This window comes from Vulpes lagopus, chromosome 11, assembly GCF_018345385.1.
Source record: "Vulpes lagopus strain Blue_001 chromosome 11, ASM1834538v1, whole genome shotgun sequence".
Lineage (NCBI taxonomy): Eukaryota > Metazoa > Chordata > Mammalia > Carnivora > Canidae > Vulpes > Vulpes lagopus.
The window spans coordinates 93,866,163-93,889,057 of NC_054834.1; the positions used below are offsets into that span (position 1 = coordinate 93,866,163).

Below are 22,895 nucleotides of genomic sequence, written 5' to 3' on the forward strand. Positions count from 1 at the left end.
TTCTAGACATTTCATGTAAATGGAGTAATATAATAATCATTTTTTGTTCTGACTTCCTTTATTGACAAAATATTTTTAGTTGATTAATATCATAGCATGTATCAATACTTCATTCTTTTTTATTGTTAAATGATATATATTTATATGAACATGCTACAGTTTGTTTTTCCATTTATTAATTCATAGGTCATTTCCAGTTTTGGGGGACTATTATGAATAATGCTGGTATGAATATTTACCTGTAAGTCTTTGTGTGGATATATGGTGTAGATTCTCTTGCGTAGATTCCTAAGGGTAGAACTGCAGGGCTGTATGGTAAATTTATGTTTAATTTTTATTTTTTTAAAGTAGGCTCCATGTCCAATGTGGAGCTTGAACTCAGGACCCTGAGATCGGGAGTCACATGTTCCACCAGCTGAGATAGATATATATGTTATTAGTTTGAGTATAGTTGACACACAATGTTACATTAGTTTCAGGTGTACAAATTAGTATTTGATTCTAGTTTATACATTATGCTATGTTCACTACAAGTATAGCTACCATCTGTCCCATGACATCAGTATTACAATATCATTGACTGTATTCCTTATGCTCTGCTTTTATTCCCATGATTTACTCATTCCATAACTGGAGGCCTGTGTCTCCCACTTTCCTTCACCTGTTTTGCCCATCCCTTCACCTCCTCCCCTCTGACAGTCATCACTTTATTCTCTGTAGTTATAGGTCTGATTCTGCTTTTTTTTTTTTTTTTTAGGTTTCACTTATGAGTGGAATCATAATGGTATTTGTCTTTCTCAATCTGACTTATTTCACTTAGTATAATACCATCTAGGTCCATCCATGCTGTCTCAAATGGTATGCTCAACTTTTTGAGTAACTGCCAAACTGTTTTCCTGAGAGACTATACTATTTTACATCCCGATCAGTGCAGTATGAGAGTTGCTGTTTTTACATATTCTTGCCAGCATTTCTTATTGTCTATCTTTTGATGCTTGCCATTGTAGTGGGTAGTATAGTGGTATCTTATAGATGTAAATTTCCTTAATGACTGCTGAGTATCTTTTCTATGTCTATTGGCCATTTATACATCTTCTAAATGTTCACATATTTTGCCCATTTTCCAATTTGTTTACTTATATTCTTGTTATTATCAGTTATTTTTAACAGTTCTTTGATTTTTGAACTGGTCTGATAATCATAACCAGAATAAGTGGGAAATCTGTATGTGTACTGCAGTGTCTATGTAACTGAAGTACAGGGTAGTATTTAAATTTTGTTGTTGTACAGCAAAAAAAAAAAAAAAAAAAAAAAAGAAGCAGTGGTGGGATTTTGTAGACATTTGTAGAAATTTCCCAATGAAAAAAAAAAAAAAAAGAAATTTCCCAATGGCCTTAATCCATAGACATTGACTAGTGTTCTACCTTAGTTTGAAATGTTCCTGGAATTTACTTGGTTTATAATTTGGTGATTCATAAAGAGAATTATTGAGCAACTTTTGAATTAATTATCACTGCTTAATGATCATTATGAAATGCTTTGTTAATGTAGAGATCAGAGTATGTGAAATAGTGTGTTTTAATTATGTTCAATTCATTTATAAAACAGGGTTATGGATTAGAAATACTCTTATTCTACTTCCTTGGATTATTTCTCCTACAGTATTTTCATTCTTGGTTGTCCTCTGTCATGTGTTACTAAGTTATAACACAGAGAGCTGTCTGGAAACTTTAGTAAGCTGTAGATTTTTAGTTCTGGAAGGATCAGTAATGATAATCTCCCTCAAGATTCAGATTTTGTTAGGGTAGGATTACCTCTGGAGATTTTTTATTTTTATTTTTTGATAGAGAGCAAGAGAATACAAGCAGGGGGAGTGGTAGAGAGAGGGGGAAGCAGGCTCTCCGCTGAGCAGAGAGTCCAATGTGGGGCTGTATTCCAGGACCCTGAGATCTTGACCTGAGCCAAGTGGGCTTGATCTGGACCCAACCAACTGAGCCACCCAGGTGCCCCTGCAGTCACAGGCACCCCACCTTTGGAGATTTTGATTCCTTAGGTCTGAGATGGTGCCTGGGAATCTGTTTCGTGAGTAGAACTTCAGGTGATTCTTAGGGATCAGGTGGGTTTGGGAAATATTGATGTCGTAGTTAGGAGCAGGGTTTTTGAATCAGATGGATCTGGGTTCTAGTCATATTTCATTTAATTGTCAGCTGTGTGTTTTGGGGCACAGAAATCATCTCTTTAAGTTTGTTTCCTCTATTAACAGAATTTACCTCATAGAATTGAGAGGATTAAAAGAAATAACATATATAAAAAACAAGGCCCATAATTAATACGCAACAAACATCTAAGTATTTAACGATAATCCGATAAATATTTGAGCATTTATGGCCAATGATGAAGACTCATTTTTTGCCCTCAGGAAATTTACCAATTAGTAGTGGGGTGGAGATGAGATTTTATGATAAGACAATAGGTTACATCACCAAAGGGGGCCTGGCTGGCTCAGTTGGTGGAACATGTGACTTTTTTTTTTTTAAGTTTTATTTATTTATTTGTTAATGAGAGACACAGAGAGAGGGACACAGGCAGAGGGGGAAGCAGGCTCCCTGCAAGGAGCCGGATGTGGGACTCCATCCCGGACCCAGGGATCATGACCTGAGCCAAAGGCAGATGCTCAACCGCTGAGCCCCCCAGGCCTCCCGAGCATGTGACTCTTGATCTTGGGGTGCTGAGTTCCAGCCCACTTTGGGTGCAGAGTTTAACAGAAAGTATCATAAAGTAAGTTAAGGGCCATCCTTTTGAAGAAAAGAAGTTACACAGGTAGACTGTTCCAGATTAGGCTGTGGGTGAGCAAGTGGGATGGGGTAGCGTGGGAACGAGGAACAGTAAAGATAAAGCCTCATGAAACAGTAAACAGTCCCACTGGTCTCTCTCATATGGCAAACTTGGAGTAGTATCAGGAGATAAGGATAGGAAAATAGGTGAGTTTTTGAGAGAAGATTTAAGGAGCTTGTTTTTTCCACTGAAGATTTTGAACAGGAGAATAATAGAACAGAGTGCACTTTAATAGTCTAAAAAAATGTACTTCAGGTAATGTTACCAATATTACTATTGGTAATAGTGTGAGGGTAAGAATTAATTCAGGGGGAAAATGAGCTTGCTTCAATAGGAACAGGGATTCGGTGGTCATTGGGGTTCGTAACGCTGGGAACCTGCAGCTCAAAACGAGATGCGGATCCTTAGGCTCCATCTGGAAGATGCTGTAAGCCCTATAGTCCAGGCAAATAAAAGTCCATGTTGAAGTTGTCTCTGCCTGTCTGTCTATTCTCTGTGTATTTTTCGAGGCGGGCGGCTCTTTTCCGTACTCCCGCCTCTGGGCGCCGGGAGGCGGGGGAGCGACGGAGGAGCGCGCGGGGAGCAGGCCCGACGCCCGGGGGGCGTGTGCAGGGGCGGGGTCGCGGCGGGGACGCGGCGGCGGCGCGCGGCGGTGCGGGGTATCGCGAGAGTTGGGCGGGCGGAGCGACCGCGGCAGTCGGTTCCCCCACCCTCCCGGGAGGAGCCGCCGGCCCTGGGCTCTCCAAATTCTGAGCTCTCATCATGGCGGCGGCGGCGGCGGCGGCGGCGGCGGCCGTCGGGGGGCCGCAGCCGCCCCAAGCCGAGCTGCCCGCGCCCGGGCCGGGCCTGGACAAGGCGGCCACCGCGGCGCACCTGAAGGCGGCCCTCAGCCGGCCGGACAACAGGGCAGGTGCTGAGGAGCTGCAGGCGCTGCTGGAGCGGGTGCTGAGCGCCGAGCGGCCGCTGGCCGCGGCTGCGGACGGCGAGGAGGCGGCGGCCGCGGGCGGCGGGGGCGGCGCGGGGGCGGCGGAGGAGGAGGCCCTGGAGTGGTGTAAGTGCCTTCTGGCGGGCGGCGGCGGCTACGACGAGTTCTGCGCGGCCGTGCGGGCCTACGACCCCGCGGCGCTCTGCGGCCTGGTCTGGACGGCCAACTTCGTGGCCTACCGCTGCCGGACGTGCGGCATCTCCCCCTGCATGTCGCTGTGCGCCGAGTGCTTCCACCAGGGCGACCACACCGGACACGACTTCAACATGTTCCGCAGCCAGGCCGGCGGGGCCTGTGACTGCGGGGACAGCAACGTGATGCGGGAGAGTGGGTGAGTGGGGCCCTGCTCCGGGGCGGGGGCGCCGCGGGCGGCCGGGCCGGGCCGGGCCGGGGCGGGGAGGGGGCGCCTGGCGGCAGACCCCGCGCTGTCAGGGGACGCGGTGGGGGAGGGCGCAGCCGCGGGGGGTGGGGGTGGGGGTGGGGTGGGGTGGGGGTGGCTGAGCTTGAGCTGTCAGCGCCGCAGGGGGAGTGGGGACCGGGGAGCGCGGAGAGCGCGCGTACCCAGGACGGGGCAGTGGGTATTCGGGGCAGCCACGGGAGAGCCGTGCGCGGGGTGGCAGGAGGAAGGGCTGCTTGGGGAACCCGCTGCCGAGCTGTCAGTTGTGTACTTGTCGGGAAGAGCTTTAAAAGCTGCCTGGTTCTTGGGAAGGAGAGGCTGACGACGTGGTTTGGCCCGGCTGGGAGGGGGGTGGTCCTGGGGGCTGCATTGGGCCGCAGGATGCTACGAGTCGGGGAGGTGGTCCTGCGGCTGCCGGGTGGAAGGGCTGCTGAACTGTCAGTGTGTCCGTCAGCGGCGACGGAGGAGCCCGAGAGCTTGTGAGAGTTGAGGGAGGAGGGAAAGGGGAGGGGCTTGCATGAAAAGCGACTGTTGAGCTGTCAGTGGAGTATTCGGCGTGCTGGAATGACATCTAGAACCGGGCTACTGAGCAGTCGGTCGCAGAACGCGCTACGGACCAGAAGAACAAACAGAAACACCGAGCGAATGAGGAATCAAGTGTTAGGTCTTCTGCTGCAGTTAAAAGGGCACTTTATTCGTTGACTAATCTGTGAACCTCTGTCTAAGAGGAGACAGTCAACAAATGCACATTCGATAGGAGCAATGTAGCCGGGTGTTGGGACTTAGGACAAAAGGCATTTCAGAGACTGCAGCGAGTTAAAGAGTTGGTACGTTGTAGTGTCTTGGCTTGGGACGTGATACCATATCTGGGGAAGCCCTGGGAAAAGAAAGAGCTTGGTGGAAGAGAGGACGTTTTGGCTGGGGCAGTAGTTGAAAGAATGTTAGCAAATCCAGTTATTCAAGTTTTAAAATTTTCAGGTGTTGTAATTAATGGTAGAGCACACATCCTTTAGAAAGGGTCACTGTTTTTTTTCCCCCCCTTTGGAGTACTTGTAGCTTACTGTTGCTATAGAATGTTCAATCTATCAGGTGCAAGCAAGGCTCCGAGGATATGCAAAATGAACAAGACATTGACCTACCCGGTTAAGCCTCTTACACTAGAGTAGAAAATGATAAATTTTTTAAATAGTCCGGGAGTTAGAGGAGCCTTCTGTGCAGAGGAAGTACGTAAAAGACTTCAGAAAGGAGGTATTTTGAGCTTGTTACTATCACTGCAACTATTAACAACAACGGCGATAGTAATTGCAGCCAACTTTTGAGACTTAAAGTGTATTCCTGACATTTAAAAAATACTTAAAAAATTAATATTTGAATAGGTAAAATATTCATGTAGCCAAAAAAAAGCAAAAGAGAAAAAATTAAAAGATGCACAGTTTGAAGTTTCCCTCCCATCCTTTCATCTGCCCAGTCCTTCCCACCATTACTACTTTCTCTTAGTACAAAAATAAACAAGGATGAATATGTATTTTGATTATTCAGTTTCTTTTTATGCAAAAAGCAACATAACATCTTGCATTTTTCACTTACCAAGAGGTCTTTTCATGTCAGTAAATCAGTGTATTAACTTTACTTAAAAAAAAATCTGTAATGTGTTCCATGCCACAAATTTGCCACTCTATTGATTTTTTTTGTTTTTGCTTTTTTTTTTTTTTAAGATTTTATTTATTTATTCATGAGAGACACAGAGAGAGGCAGAGACACAGGCAGAGGGAGAAGCAGGCTCCCTGCAGGGAGCCTGACATGGGACTGGATCCTGGGACCCTAGGATCACACCCTTGGCTGAAGGCAATGCTAAATTGCTGAGCCACCAGGCTGCCCTGTTTTTGCTTTTTAAGAGAGAGAGAGAGTGCATGGACGGGGGAAGGGACTGAGAAAGAGAGAGAATGTTAAGCAGGCCCCCCTGCCCAGTGAAGAGCCCATTGTGAGGCTTGATCTCACAACCCTTAGATCATGACCTCAGCCAAAATCAAGCTGGGCATTTAACCGACTGAGCCACCCAGGCTGAGCCACCCAGGCGCCCTGCCACTCTTCATTTGTCATCACTTTTGCTGTTTGACATTTGGGTTTCCAGTATGAAATAAAAAAATGTGGTATACCTGTCTTTTCACCTATGCAAAACTATCAGGGAGATATATTCTCAACAGTGGGATTCTCAAGTTGCCCTCCCTCCATTAAGTCTGAGTACTAAGCAGAGTATCAGACTTTCTGCTTTCCAACAGCCTCATCAAACGAGTGTTATTAACACTTTGGATTTTTATCTGTTTGGTAAATAGTGGTCAAATATTAACTGTGTTACATTATGTAACTCATTTATCTTCAACAAATCTGAGATTGTTACTGTCATTATTCTCATGATACAGAAGAGGAAAGTAGGGCATAGTTTTAAAAAAAACTTGCTCAGGATTATACAGGTAGTAAGTTACTGCTAGTCTGCAGGCTCCAGAGATGACAGCTCAACATTTCTCTCTACTGCCTCTACAAATAGCATTCCTATTGGATGTTTCTGTTCAATACTGTGTTTTTGTCTTTTTTTTTTTTTTAATATGCCATTCTTATTTGGGCCTTTTTTTTTCTTTTTAAAAACTTAAAATAAATTTTAAGAGGGATTTTAAAATGGGAATTGGAACAATCCTTTACAGGTATTTAGACATTTTTACTTCTTAGACGAGGTTAGCATTTGGGATCCCTAAAGAAGGGGAAAGTAGGAAATGTATTTGATTCTTTCCTGAATTTTGGAACACAGTCATAATCATCAGGTTGATCTGGATGAGTTGTAAGTCTGATCTCTAATTGTGATGCTTTGGTGCAGGAGCGGAAATATCTCTTTATTTCTTTGAAGGTATTCGTACAGGGCACATTCTAATCTTACAGCATTTGCCTTTACTGACATCTGGTAGATTCTTATTCCTCTGGCAGCCCTCTGTGAGTTGTTGATACATAGTGTTAAATAATTATTATTGCCTTTCTGAAATGCAGAACTGTTGCCTGTAAGTGCCAGCAGTTGCCATGTCCAGTTTCATAAAGGGCAAGAGTAAACAATAAATGTGTTGTGGCCATGTGAAAATTCTGATATTTTTACAACTCTTTGGGATAGAATAATTCTGGGCTACACACCTAATCTAATGCCTGGAGAGACATAGGTGACGTTAGCCAACAATACAGGTTAAAAGGCTGCCTCTGGAACCTTTTCAGAACTGGAAATCTACAAATTATAGCAGTGTTCCTGGTGGGCAAAGCTGGACTACGCGGGCATAGAGAAAATATATTTAACTTTTTTCAGTTTTTGATACTTCTTAAAATCCTTTTAGGTTACTAAAAGTTTAAGATAAGTTGTGTTTTAGTTTGTAATTGTAACTACAATAGACATGTATAAATACCATTGTTCAGTACATTTTTAAAGGATTCTATTTTCTCTGTATCTGCTTTCTTAATAAAGAGAAGAAACCCTGCTGTGCCTTAATCCTTTTCCCAAGTGTCTGTTTATGGATAGGATATTGTATTGGAGATGGGGAAGGATCTTGGATCCATCGCAACCTATATTGCCAATTAATTTTCAAATTTATAATTATAAAATTATGAGGAGAGAATTCAGTTATTTTTGATGAGTGGTATTGATATAGTGTGGCAATATTAACAGGTGTACAAACCAAAGGAAGAAAACAACAGAATTCATTTGTGGGATGAAATTACAAAAGCATGGGACGCCTGAGTGGTTTAGCAGTTGAGTATCTGCCTTTGGCTCAGGGCATGATCCTGGTCTCAGATCCAGTCCTGCATTGGGCTCCTTGCAGGGAGCCTGCTTCTCTCTCTGCCTGTGTCTCTGCCTCTCTCTCTCTGTGTCTCTCATGAATAAATAAAATCTTAAAAAAAAGAAATTTGAAATTATGAAAGCTGTGGAAACTAGATATTAATAACTGTATGTATAACGGCATAATTTTGCCACTAATGAATAAAATGCACTCATTGTAACAAATGGTTGAAGGATGGGTAAATTTTTTTAAAAAGTAGTGAAAAATCTAAAATAAAGTCTGATTGGTTTGTGGTGCTGATGGTGCTAACCAGAAGTTGGAATTTTAAATATTTAGTTCCCAAATTTTGGTGCAGAGGATGACCATTTTCATGTTCTATCCTGTATTTATAGATTTTTTTTTGCCCCCTTTTTCTTCCTCACAGATTCTAAGCTCCTTAAAAAATAGGAACCTTATCTTGCTATATTTATCAGAGGCCAGCATAGTCTCTTGCACTTAGTAGGTGCTTAGTAAGTTGTATAAATTAAAGTACGTTGAGTTAAATTGGATAAAGTAGTGGCTGTTACGCCTGAAAATTTGCCATGAGATTCCATTGGTTTAGTTATTCAGGTGGTGGCATTGATTATTAAATCCATAGCATCTTTTTTGAGATTGCTTTAGGAATAATTTCTTTCTTTTTCAATTTCAAAAGTAATACATATTGGTTACAACATAAAAATAACCAGAGGGGTGCCTGGGTGACTTAGTTAAGCTTAAGTCTGCCTTTGGCTCCGGTCATGATCCCTGGATCCTCTGGCTCTCAGGCTCCCTGCTCAGCAGGGAGTATGCTTCTCTCTTCCCTCTACCCTTCCCCAAGGCTCATGCTTTCTCTCAGATAAATAAATAAAAATGGATAAAGTAAAAAGTAAGGGTTCCTTTTCCTCCGTCCCACTTCTCAGTGATAGATTTCCCTTATTTTCTTTTAAGCTTAGCCATACATTTAAAAGATGCTAGTTATAATTTACTCTGCAATTGTAGCTGTTTTGTTGTGGGAAATTTTTAGGTTTATTTGGTCTGTGGCAGTGCCAGAAATGGAGGCAGTCAATGTCTAGTTAAATAGTGTCATACTCTTCTGTAACTGGCTCTTTTTCCTTTAACACATTTCTTGGACACGGTCTCTTATTAGTGCACATAGAACCATTTCATTTTTTTTTACAGTTAAATTGTATTTCATTGCACTTTTATATTTTTTCCTGTAATTTATGCTGTCATTTCCCTACTGATACACATTTAAATTGTTTCCAATCTTGGACTATTATAAATGTTTGTTGCAGTCAGTATGCTTGTATACACTTTTCTGTGTATATGTGTAAGCATATGGGTGAGACAAATTCCTAGAAGTTATATCTTGGTTAAAGGAAATGTACATTTTAAACTTTGATAGAGCCTTCCAAAGACATGAATTTACACTCTACCAACAATGTATGAAAGAGCATGTTTCCCCACATCTTGGCCAATATATATAGTGTTATCAGTATTTCAATCTTTGTTAATATGTTAAGTGAGAAGTGATACATTGTTTCATTTATTACTCTTCCTCGCACCCTTTCTTTCCAAACTTGAGTATTTTGAAGCAAATCTCAGATTTCTTATAATTTAATTTATAAATATTTGAGTATGTATCTCAGTAAAGAGATGTGAACTCTTAAGAATGAAACATAACCCAAATGTCCTTTGGCAGATGAATAGGTAAGCAAAATGTGGTTTTGTACATAAGACGGAATGTTACCTAGCCTTTAAAAGGAATGAAGTTTGGACACATGCTGCAGTAGGGATAATCCTTGAAGACATTATGCTAAGTGAAATAAGCCAGATACAAAGGACAAATATTGTATGATTCTATTTTTATGAGGTATCTGTAATAGTTTAATTTTAGAGACAGAAGATAGATTGGTAGTTGGCAGGGGCTGGAGGGAGGAGGGTAGTGGGGAGTTATTGTGTAATGGGTACAGAGTTTCAATTTAGGAGGATGAAAAAGTTCTTTAGATGGATTGTGGTGATGGCTGCACAACAGTGTGAATGTTCTTAATATACTGAACTGCGCACTTAAAAAATGTTAAAATGGTAAGTTTTGTGTCATGCATATTTTTTCATTAAAAGAACAACCACTGTACCCTAATCATACCTAAAATATTCACAATTCTTTTTTTTTTATTTTTTTATTTTGTTTATGATAGTCACAGAGAGAGAGAGAGAGGCAGAGACACAGGCGGAGGGAGAAGCAGGCTCCATGCACCGGGAGCCTGATGTGGGATTCGATCCTGGGTCTCCAGGATCGCACCCTGGGCCAAAGGCAGGCGCCAAACCGCTGCGCCACCCAGGGATCCCCTTTTTTTTTTTTTTTTTAAGATTTTATTTATTTGAGAGAGTGAGCAAGAGAGTAGGGGGAGGGAGAGGGAGAAGCAGACTCCCTGCTGAACAGGGAGCTTGACGTGGGGCTCAATCCCAGGGCCCCAAGATTATGACCTGAGCTGAAGACAGATACTTAACCGAATGAGCGACCCAGGTATCCTTTCACAATTACTTCTTAAAGTCTTCAAATATCCAGTGAATGTTCAGATTTTCCCAGTTTCATGAATGATTTCTTAGGGTTGATTTAGAATTAGGATTCAAACAAGGCCCTCATATTGCTCTTGGTTGTTACATCTCTTAGGACTCTTTTTGTTATACCTCCAACCCCCCTTTTTGGTTCTCTGCCATTTACTAGTTGAAGGAACCTGCATTCTGGGTATTACTGATTGCATCTCTGAGATGTGATGTTTTTTTTGTTTTTTGTTTTTTTTTTTAATAGAATATTTTTTTTTTATTTTTTATTTATTTTTAATTTTATTTATTTATGATAGTCACAGAGAGAGAGAGAGAGAGAGAGAGAGGTAGAGACACACACAGGCAGAGGGAGAAGCAGGCTCCATGCACCGGGAGCCCGACGTGGGATTCGATCCCGGGTCTCCAGGATCGCGCCCTGGGCCAAAGGCAGGCGCCAAACCGCTGCGCCACCCAGGGATCCCCTGAGATGTGATGTTTAACTTGTTCCTCTGCCCATTATTTCCTGTAAACCAGTTGTTGGGATCTAGAGTCTTGATCAAATTTTAGATGCTATTTTTTAAAAAAGATTTTATTTATTTATTTATTTGACAGAGAGAGAGATGGAGAGAGCACAAGCAGGGGCAGTGGCAGAAGGAGAGGGAGAAGCAGGCTCCCCACTGAACAGGGAGCCTGACATGGACTCAATTCCAGGACTCTGGGATCATGACCTGAGCTGAATGCGGAAGCTTAATCAACTGAACCACTCAGGCACCCCTTAGATTCTGTTTTTTTTTTTGTTTTTGTTTTTGTTTTGTTTTGTTTTGGCAAGGAAACTTACAGTAGTTTTATACTTCCTGTTGAATCATATCAGGAGCTAGAGAATGTTTCCTTGTCTCTCCTTTACTAATGTTAGGGTTAATCAGTGGGCTTAGACTTGTTAGTGTGATCCATTTGTTATAAAGTTACCTATCTTGTTAAAGATTTTAGTATCTAAATTATTATTATTGTCCAGATCCATATTTTTATTAGAGATTGCAAAATGGTGATATTCTAATTTTAGTATCCTTTTATATTCTAATGAGAGTTCTTTCTAGACTACTTTTCAAGTTTCAAGGATCACGTGTACTCATATGTGGTCTCTACCTGTACTGCCAACCTTATAACCTCCATTGCAGTGGGATCCTCTGTTATTTCTTTTTTTTTTTTTTTTCCTCTGTTATTTCTTTAACTCACTGTATATATTCTTGTCCTTGAAGTTTCATGTTGTTTCTGCTCCTGCAAAGTCCAGTGGAAAGTTTTCCTTTGACTGTCAAGCTCATCTGTAGGAGCAACACTCCTGTAACATAGGTACACTGTGAAACCGTATTGTAGGATTTGATTTTCTGAATTATAACAATTCTTTTGTCATCTCTAGGTTTTATCTCTACAAACTTTCAATAAAGATTTGATGATAAAGACCTGTGCCATATCTACCTCTTATTTATATCCTCTCACATATATTTAGAGTTTAGTAAATGGGTTATTTTTTAGTAAATTGTATCATATGTTGTGTTTTACTGATTTTGTAGGGAGGGTATTAGAGCTAATCTCTTAAATTATTTATTTATGTATGTATCCATGTATTTACATGTGAAATTTTCTTTCCTATGAATATGTAATTTTCTCTACAGCAATACCAGTCTAACTTAGGTCATGAATTCAAACAAGGGAACATGACACCTCTCATGATCCAAGAACTTGGAGGAAAAATAATTGAAAAAAAATTTTTCTCATTTCTGTGTTCATTTTACTTTTTTTTTACTTTCTTTTTTTTGATTGCTAATTTACCAGAAATAGTATAGACTGATTCTTAATTTAGAAGAGTCTACTTGAGGTGGAAGTATAATTTCTAGTCATCTTCATTATAGTAAGGTTTAACTACAACACAGCAATTTGGAAGTCTTATTAGATTGTAATTATTTTTTCTAATCATTTTTATGTCATATAAAACCCATTAAAACTTTTTTCAACTATGAGACATTTTCAAGATATAGAAAAGTAATATAAAAAGTATGTTTTTACTCACCACTGAGATTAATAGATGTTAACCTTTTGCCCTACTTGCTATAGAGCTTTTTTTTTTTTTTTTTTTAAAGATTTTATTTATTCATTCATGAGAGATGGAGAGGGAGAGAGAGAGAGAGGCAGAGACACAGGCAAAGGGAGAAGCAGGCTTCATGCAAGGAGCCTGATGTGGGACTCTATCTGGGGACTTCAGGATCATGGCCGGGGCAGAAGGCAGTGCTAAACCGCTGAGCCACCCAGGGATCCCTAGAGCTTTTTTCTGGGGGGGGGGTAAAAAAACTAAAGGTCATCTTCTCCCTTCCTTTATCTTTCCCTCCCGAGGGATTACCATTATCCTGAAATTCCTGTGTGAAAATCCATGCATGTTTTTTACTTTTACTACATTTAAACAATATATGGTTATTTTAGTGTTAAAATTGTGCTTAAATTAGAATTTCTTTGAAACTTGCCTTTTTCACTTACCAGGTTACTAATATAAATGAGTTTATTGGGCAACCCGGGTGACCCAGTGGTTTGGCGCCACCTTCAGTCCAGGGCATGATCCTGGAGACCGGGGATCGAGTCCCACGTCGGGCTCCCTGCATGGAGCCTGCTCCACCCTCTGCCTGTGTCTCTGCCTCTCTCTCTCTCTCTCTCTCTCTCTCTGTGTCTCTCATGAATAAATAAATAAAAATCTTAAAAAAAAAATAAATGAGTACATTTGTATCTAGATGCTAAGTATTCTGTGGTGTCTTTAAACCGTGATTTGCCAATCTATTTCTTTGCTATGGGACAATTAGATGCTTTTTATTTTTTCATTGTTTTTTCAGGGCTGCAGTGGACATTTTTGTATGTGTCTCTTTGTGTAGGTATACTAGAATTTTTTTTAGGATAGATTAGGAGAGGAACTGCTAGGTCATAGAGTGTGCTTGCTATTCTTCATATGCACGTATACAGTTTTGTGTCTTGTGTGTTAGTCTGTTGGATATAAACATATTTTTTAAATTTGCGTTTTCCTGACTACTAGGAGAGTTGAACATGTTTTCTGTTTTTAGGCCATTTGAGTGTTCTTCCTTTGTGAATTGCTAGTTCATATTCTTTGCCTGTTTTCTGTTTTATATTACTGAGTTTTATGACTATATATATATATATATATATTCTAGATACTGATCCTTAGTTATGTAGATTCCTAATTTCATCTTTCAGTCTGTGGCTTGTCTTTTCCCCTCATTATGTATAATAGTGTGGCAAAACGCTTTAAATTAAAAATGTAATGTTTCTTCTATAGTTTGCATTATTTGTGTCTTTTTATTTATTTTATTTTATTTTTATTTATTTATTTTTTAAGATTTTGTTTATTTACGAGAGAGAGAGAGGCAGAGACAGAGGCAGAGGGAGAAGCAGGCTCCATGCAGGGAGCCTGATGTGGGACTCAATCCCGGGGCTCCAGGATCACGTCCTGGGCCGAAGTGAGGCACTAAACCACTGATCCACCCAGGGATCCCCCTATTTTTATTTTTAAAGATTTTATTCATCCATTTGGTAGAGAAAGATCGCACAAGCAGGGAGAGTGGCTGAGGGAGGGGGAGAAGCAGACTCTCTGCTAAGTAGGGAGCCCAATGTGGGACTGGATCTCAGGACCCTTGCATCATGACCTGAGCCAAAGGCAGATGCTCAACTGACTGAGCCACCCAGGCGCCCCAATTTGTGTCTTTTCAAAGCACTCCTCTCTACCTTAGTTCATATGGCAATTTTCTGTGTGTGTCCTAAGCTTTCTGTTGTATTGGTATGTGTCTTACAACAATGTCATACTGCTTTAATTACTATAACATTATAATAAGTGTTGATATGTCAGGATTTCCATTATTATTGTTCTTCTAAAGGATCTTAGCCATTCTTGTCCCTAACACTTTCATTTGAATTTCAGGATCAGCTTGTCAAATTCTGTGGAAAATTTCTGTTAGATATTGATTGAAATCACATTAAATTTGAGGACATTGCATAAGGAGACATTAAACAAGGATATTCATTATAATACCATTTGAAATTGGGAAAAATTGGTAACAGAGATTAGTAAACTGTGGTTTAATCATGCAGTAGAATACTTTAGGGCAGCCCCGGTGGCGCAGCGGTTTAGCGCCGCCTGCAGCCCAGAGCGTGATCCTGGAGACCCTGGATCAAGTCCCACATCAGGCTCTCTGTATGATGCCTGCTTCTCCCTCTGCCTGTGTCTCTGCTTCTCTCTCTCTGTCTCTATGAATAAATAAATAAAATCTTAAAAAAAAAGAATACTTTATAGTAGAAAACAAATATTGTTATCTTTATAGTATTTAGTATGCCTCTCCATGAGAGTAGTATAAATTGTTTTTGCTTCCAATAATTTTCTCCATAAGTTATATATCTTTTGTTAGATTTGTTCCGACATACTATTTTTGAAAAAAACGACTTTTTCCAATTTCTTGTTTATTGCTTTTTATCCAATATTTTATATTACAAACATTTTCAAATGCTTTTGAATTTTTTATATGGAGCATCCTTAACCAACCTTCTGAATTTTTTTTCTAAAATTAATCTGTAGATTTTCCTTTAATAAGTGCTTATTTTGGGCAGCCTGGGTGGCCCAGTGGTTTAGCGCCACCTTCAGCCCAGGGCGAGATCCTGGAGATTGGGGATCGACTCTTGCGTCTGTCTCCCTGCATGGAGCCTGCCTCTCTCTGTCTGTGTCTCTGCCTCTCTCTCTCTCTGTGTGTGTGTCTCTCTCATGAATAAATAAATAAAATCTTTGAAAAAAAATAAGTGCTTATTTTATATCAGGCATTTACATGTATCTCATTTAACATTTTCTTTTTTTAAAAAATATTTTATTATTCATTCATTCATTCATTCATTCATTCATGAGAGACACAGAAAGAGAGAGAGAGAGAGAGAGAGAGGCAGAGAGGCAGAGACTTAGGCAGAGGGAGAAGCAGGCTTCATGCAAGGAACCCAATGTGGGACTTGATCCTGGATCCCAGGATTATGCCCTGGGCCAAAGGCAGATGCTCAACCTTTGAGCCACCCAGGTGTCCCTCATTTAACATTTTCAACAAGCCCCTAGGTATTGATATTATCATCTACACAAGTAAAATATTGTCCTAGAGACGCAACTTGACCAAACTTACACAGCTCTTATTCACAACCATTTTTTGTCCACATCCAGAACCTGTGTACTTAACTCCTAGTGCCTCTGTTGTTACTGCATTTTAGTGAAGGTTAAGGAAAAGTTTACAGAGAATTTGAATTTGATCTGCAGGGAGGTTGGGGGGTGAGGGAGAACTTTATGGATAAAAGGAACAGAACACACAAAGCTTCACAGGCATGAAAGAACATAATGCAATCAAGTGCTAGTGTACTTTTCACCTTCTCTCTTGAATAATATTTTAACTGGGTGGAGAATTTTAGTTACATTTATTTCCCTAGCACTTGAAAATGCTATTCTGTTGTCCTCTGGTCTCTTGTTGGGAAGTATTTTAATCTAATTGTTCCTTTGTAAGTAATCTGCTTTATTCATTAGTTGCTTTTAATGTTTATTTTTTGGTGATCTGTTGTTTCCCTATGATGTGTCTAGGTGTGACTTTATTTGTTGCATTGGCTCTAGATGAGGATTGTCTCATCTCTTCTGGAAATTCTCAACCATTGTCCCTTTGATTTTCAAGTTTTTCCCATTCTTTTCTGTTTTGGGACTGCTGTAATATATTTGTTAGATCTTCTCATTCTGTCTTCTAAATACTAGACCATACTCATTTTCTATCCATTTATCTTTTGGGGGGGCTGTATTGAGGGTGATTTCCCCAGATCTGTCTTATAGATAATTCCTTCTTCAACTCTATCTCATCGTTGTTTAGCTTGCCTATTAAGTTTTTAATTTGAATACATGTATTTTTCAGTCCTAGGAAAATCTTTTCATATTGACTTGCCCTCCCATCCACCATTTTTTTTAACTTGCCCTTCTTAAACAAAAGTCTTATTCTTTAGTTAGGGTTTCAATTCCTCTTATGCTTGTAGTAATTTTATTTTTCATTTTTATTTTTTAAAAAAGATTTTATTTATTTATTTGACTGAGAGAACGCGAGAGAGCACAAGCAGGGGGAGTCGCAGGGGGTGGGGGAGAAGCAGGCTGTGGGCTCCATCCCAGGACCCTGGGATCCTGACCTGTCCCGGAGGCAGACCCTTAACTGACTGAGCCACCCAGGTGCCCTACAAATTGTACACATTTAAAATGTATTTAAGTTGTCACATATGTATGCCTCTGTAAAACTATCACCGCAATCAAAATAGTAAACATAGCAATGACTCCCAAAAGGGTCCTTGTACCTTTTTGTAATCCATCCTTCCTGCCTTTTCTTGTGCCCCTTCCCCCAGCAACTACTTATCTACATTCCATTGCTATGGATTATTTGCATTTCTAGAGTTTTATATAAATGGAATTATATAATGTACATATATTTTTTGATCTGTTGTCTTTCAGCATAATTATTTTCTTTCAGCATAATTATTTTGAGGTTCATTTATAAAGTTGTGTCAAAAGTTCATTACTTTATTGCTAAATAGTATTCCATTATATGATAAACCACAATTTGTTTATCTGTGCATCTGTTGATAAACATTTGAGTAATTTCTAGTTTTGGGTTATTAAAAATAAAGCTGCTATCAACATTTGTATTCAAGTTTTTATATGGATATTAACAAATTTTTGTATGGATACTTCATTTTTTTGCGTAAATACCTAGGTATGTAATGAGTGGATCATATGGTAGAAGTATGTTTAATTTCTAAGAATTTAAAAAGCTAAAAAAAAAATTTAAAAAGCTGTGATTTTATATATATGATAAAAGTTTACATTTCAATTATTTTTAAGTGTGTAATTCAGTGCATTAATTGCATAATATTTAACTTTTAAAGAAACTTTCAAAATGTCTTCCCACGTTTTTCCATTCTATATTCCTACCAGCAATATCGGAGAATTCCAGTTCCTCTGTATCATTACTAACACTTTTATGGTCAGTTTTTTAAATTTTAGGTGTTCTAATAGGTATGTAGTAGTATCTTCTTATAGTACTAATTTGCATTTTTAATGATTTAATGATCTTTTTTAGGGGGCTTTCAAATATATTCTTTTTAAAATTTAAATTCAGTTAATTAATATATAGTATATTATTAGTTTCAGAGGTGGAGTTCAGATGACTAATGATCCTTTAAAGCATTTTTTCATTTGCTGATTTGTCATCTGTATATCTTTAGTCAGGTATTGATTGGTTCAAATCTTTTTTTTTTTTCAAGATTTTATTTATTCATGAGACACAAGGAGAGAAAGGCAGAGACACAGAGAGAAAGGCAGGTTCCCCACAGGGAGCCCCATATGGGACTCAGTCTCAGGACCCCGGGATCACAGCCTGAGCCAAAGGCAGATGCCCAACTACTGAGCCCCCCAGGAGTCCCTTGGTTCAAATCTTTTGCCTAATTTTTTCCTTACTGGTTTATTTGTTTTCTTTGTTTCTAATTATTAACTTTTTTCTAGTTATTTTATTTAATTATTTATTTTTAAAAGTAGGCTCCATGCCCAACATGGAGCTTAAACTCATGACCCTATATAACCAAGAGTTGCATGTTCCACTGACAGACCCAGCCAGACATCCTTCTAATTATTAACTTTTGATAGTTCCTTATCTATTGTGGATAAAAGTCCTTTATCAGATATATGATTTGCAAATATTTCTTTCTGCTCTGTGACTTATCTATTGACAATATCTTTTGAAGACTAGAGGGTTTTAATTTTGGTGAAGTTCACCTTATCAATGTGTTGGTCCCTTTTGGATCCTACCTTTGATGTTAGAATTAAGAAGTATTTACCTAACTCAGCATTAGGATTTTCTTGTGGAAGGTTTATAGGTTTAAGCTTTTGAGCAGTTTTTTTTTTTTTTTAAATTTATTTATGATAGTCACAGAGAGAGAGAGAGAGGCAGAGACACAGGCGGAGGGAGAAGCAGGCTCCATGCACCAGGAGCCTGATGTGGGATTCGATCCCGGGTCTCCAGGATCGCGCCCTGGGCCAAAGGCAGGCGCCAAACCGCTGCGCCACCCAGGGATCCCCGCTTTTGAGCAGTTTTGAGTTAATTTTTACATATGGTATAAGATATAGATCAAAGTCCATTTTTTTTTTTTTTGCATATGGAAATGTAGTTGTTGAAAATACTGTCCTTTCTTCATTGAATAGCTTTGGCACCTTTAACAAAAATTAGTTGTTCCTCTATGTGTGGATCTGTTTCTGGACTTCCTTTTTTTTTTTTAAAAAAAGAGAGAGAGAGAGAGAGAGAGAGAGAGAGAGAGAGGCAGAGACACAGGAGGAAGGAGAAGCAGGCTCCATGCTGGGCGCCCGAAGCAGTACTCGATCCCAGGACTCCAGGATCGTACCCTGGGCCACAGGCAGGTGCTAAACCGTTGAGCCACCCATGGATCCCCTGTTTCTGGACTTCCTATTTTTATGCCAGTGCCTAACTATGGATTACTGTAGTAAGAATATAGTAAAATAGTATTAGCCTTCCAACTTTAATATATATATTTTAAAGATTTATTTATTATTTTAGAGGGGGATGGGACAGGAGAGGGAGAGAAAAAATCTCAAGCAGTTTCCCTGCTCAGCATGGAGCCGGTCTTGGGGCTTGATCCCTCCACCCAGAGATCGTGACCTGAGCTGAAATCAAGAGTTGGGTGCTTAACTGACTGAGCCATCCAGGTCCCTGCTAAGATTTTGACTGGGATTGTGTTGAATCTGTAGATCAGTTTGTAGATAATTGACATCCTAACATTAGTAAGTCTTCCAACTTATGGACATGGTAAATCTATTCATTTTTTAAGGTTTTCTTTAATTTCTCTCAGCAGTGTTTTGTAGTTCTCAGGGAACACATCTTGCACATTAAAAAAAAATTCAATTTCTGATTGTTGCTAGTAAATAGAAATCAATTTTTTTGGTGAAGATTATGTATTTTAGAGAGGGAGAGGGAGGGAGTGTGCATGTGCACTGCAGGGAGGGGCAAAAGGAGAGGGAAAGAGAGACTCTCAAGCTGACTCCCCACTGAGCACAGAGCATGATGTGGGGCTTCTTTCCATGACCCTGAGATCATGACTTGAGCCTAAATCAAGATTTGGATGCCTACCTGAGGCATCCAGGCACCCCTCAATTAAGTTTTGTATATTGATCTTGTATTTTGCAGCCTTGCTAAACTTACTTATTCTAGTAGCTTTTTGTAGACTCCATTATGTTTTCTATGTAGATGAGTATGCTGACTCTGAATAAAGATAGTTTTACTTCTTCCTTTCAAATCATAGTGCCACTTATTTATTTTTGATTGCATGGAACAGAATCTCCATTACACTATTGAGCAGAAGTGGTGAATGTGGACATTCTTGTACTGTTCCTGATGTTGTATTATTAAATATATTAGCTGTAGGATTTTGTTAAATGCCTTTCATCAGACTGAAGAATTTCTCTTCTTAGCTGAGAATTTAAAAAAAAATCACAAATGAGTTTTTATCAAGTGTTTTATTTTTTTGCTTCTATTGAGATAATTAGATGATTTTTCTTTTTTAATCTATAGATATGGGGAATTACATGAAATAATTTTTGAATATTGAACCACTCTTGTATTCTTGGGATAAACTCTACTTTGTCATGATGTATTATCGTCTTTTTTACGTATTGTTGGATTCAAGTTGCTAGTATTTTGATGTAAGGATTTTTGTATCTATGTTCACGAGGAATGTTGTATTTCTTTTGCAGTATCTTAGTTTTCTTCTTTGGTAATATCTTTGTCTGATTTGGGTATCATGGTAAAGCTATTTACATAAAATGAGCCGGGAAAGTTTCCTTCTTCTTTTTTTTTTTTTTTCAGAGTTTTTGTAGAATATAACTATTTCTCCCTCAAATGTTTGGAGGAGTTTCACAGTGAAGCAATAAGTTTGGAGTATTTACTGTTGGAATTTTTTTTAAGTTTATTTATGTATTCATCCATGAGAGACACAAAAAGAGAGGCAGAGACAGAGACAGAGGCAGAGGAAGGAGAATCAGACTCCTGCAAGGAGCCCGATGTGGGACTCGATCCTGGGAATCTGGGATGAGGCCCTGAGCTGAAGGCAACCGCTGAGCCACCCAGGTGTCCCTGTTGGAATGTTTTTGAGTACAAATGGAATTTCTTTAATGATGTAGTAGTTATTCATTAAGTGTATGCTTTGGCAGTTTTAATCTTTTGAGGAATTTGTCCATTTCATCTAAACTGAATTTATGGGCAAAATGTCCTTTGTAATATTTTATTGTTCTTTCAGTGTCTTTAGGGTATCTAGGGATACTGTTTTTCATTCGTCAAAATTATTGGTGTTTCCAAGAAATCAGCTTTTGGTTTTATTGATTTCTATCTTTTTTTTTCTTTTCTATCTGTTCTTCATTGTTATGTGCTTTTTATTACTGTCTTCATTCTTGTTTGGTTTTAATTTTGTCATTTTTTTTTTTACAAGGTGTCATTTTAGAGCAATGCTTTGTGACCTTTTTTCTTTTCTAACATAAGTTTTTGATGTTATAAATTTCCCTCTATGTACAGTTTTAGAGGCAACCCATAGATTTTGATATATTTTTACTTTTATTCAATTTCAGCTGTTTTCTGTTTTCCATGATTTCCTCTTTGGCCCATGGGTTATTTAGAAGTTTTAGAGATTTTTCCCAGATTATGTTTTTTAGTAATTTCTAGGTGAATTCTGTTATAGTCAGAGGGTATACGTATATATCAATTTATTTAAAAATGTTAACTTTTTTTTTAAGTTTTCCTTCATAATCCAGAATATGGTCAGTCTTTGTGAATGTTCCATGTGCATTTGAAAAAAATATGTGTTGGGCGCCTGGATGGCTCTGTTAAGTGTCTGTCTTCAACTCAGATTAGGATTATGGGATTCAGCCCCATATCAGGCCCCCCTGCACAGCAGGGAGTTTGCTACTCCCTCTGCCCCTGCTCTACTTGTGCTCGCTCTTTCTCTTTAAATCATTTTCTCTCTCTCAAATAAATAAATAAAAACTTAAACCAAAGATTTAAATCTGTCATTTTGGAATTTGCTTTATATTTATCCCATCTATCTTTTGTTTTTTTCCCTCTCTTTTCTGCCGCCTTTTGGATTTTTTTTTTTTTGTTTCCATTTTATCTCCTTTGTTGGTTTATTATCTTCTTATTATCTTGTTATTTTACTGGTTGCTTTATGGTTTATAGTATACATCTTTAACTTTTCACAGTCCATTCTGAATTATATTATGCTTATATATATGTATATATATATATATATATATATATATATATGGGAACCTTATGATGGTGTTTCTGTTTTTTTCTCTCCCAGCTTATATCCTATTGTCATGTGTTTTATTTTTATGTGCACCATAAACCACTGAATACATTGTTCTTATTTTTATTTACACAATCAATAATTTTTGGAAGAGATTTAAATAATAATAATAATAACAACAATAATAATAATAATAAAATCTTACCCATTAGTTACTATTTGTAGTGTATTTTGTTTCATTGTGTAGGTCTGAGTTTCCATCTGGTACCATTTTCCTTCTGCTTAAATGATTTCCATTAACATATCTGATAGTGTGAGTTTGCTAGTGATAAATTCTTTCCTTTTTTGTATGTCTGAAAATGTCTTTCATTTGTTTTTTTTTTGGCATTTGTTTTTGAAAGATAATTTCTCTGGCTCTAGGATTCTAGTACAGTTGACCCTTCAACAAACCAGGGTTTAGGGATATGACTTCTGCATAGTTGAAAATCTACTTAGTGAGGGATCCCTGGGTGGCGCAGTGGTTTGGCGCCTGCCTTTGGCCCAGGGCGCGATCCTGGAGACCCGGGATCGAATCCCACGTCGGGCTCCCGGTGCATGGAGCTTGCTTCTCCCTCTGCCTGTGTCTCTGCCTCTCTCTCTCCTCTCTGTGACTATCATAAATAAAAAAAAAAAATTAAAATTAAAAAAAAAAAGAAAATCTACTTAGTGAAAAGTTATAAGGAGATTTTCAGATTTAATAATAGTAGCCTGTTGTTGACTGGAAGCCTTCCTGATAATGTAAACAGTTGATTAATACATATTTTCTATGTTATATGTATTATATGCTGTATTCTTGAAGTAAGCTAGAGCAAAGAAAATATTAAAATCAGAAGTGGGGTGCCTAGGCTCAGTCAGTTAAGCA

At 38.9% G+C, this 22,895-nt stretch overlaps 1 protein-coding gene across 6 annotated transcripts in view; it reads left to right on the forward strand.

The window, feature by feature from the left end:
• Positions 1 to 3,557: 3,557 nt before the first annotated feature.
• UBR3 (ubiquitin protein ligase E3 component n-recognin 3) overlaps positions 3,558 to 22,895 on the forward strand; it is a 233,161-nt gene continuing 213,823 nt past the window's right edge. For 3 of the 6 annotated variants that reach the window (XM_041723097.1, XM_041723098.1, XM_041723102.1), the window contains exon 1: positions 3,558 to 4,151. In XM_041723097.1, the coding sequence (XP_041579031.1) occupies positions 3,598 to 4,151 (554 nt within the window). In that variant the 5' untranslated portion in view covers positions 3,558 to 3,597. The remainder of the gene's footprint in view (positions 4,152 to 22,895) is intronic. The other 3 variants (XM_041723099.1, XM_041723100.1, XM_041723101.1) reach the window with 1 other exon arrangement.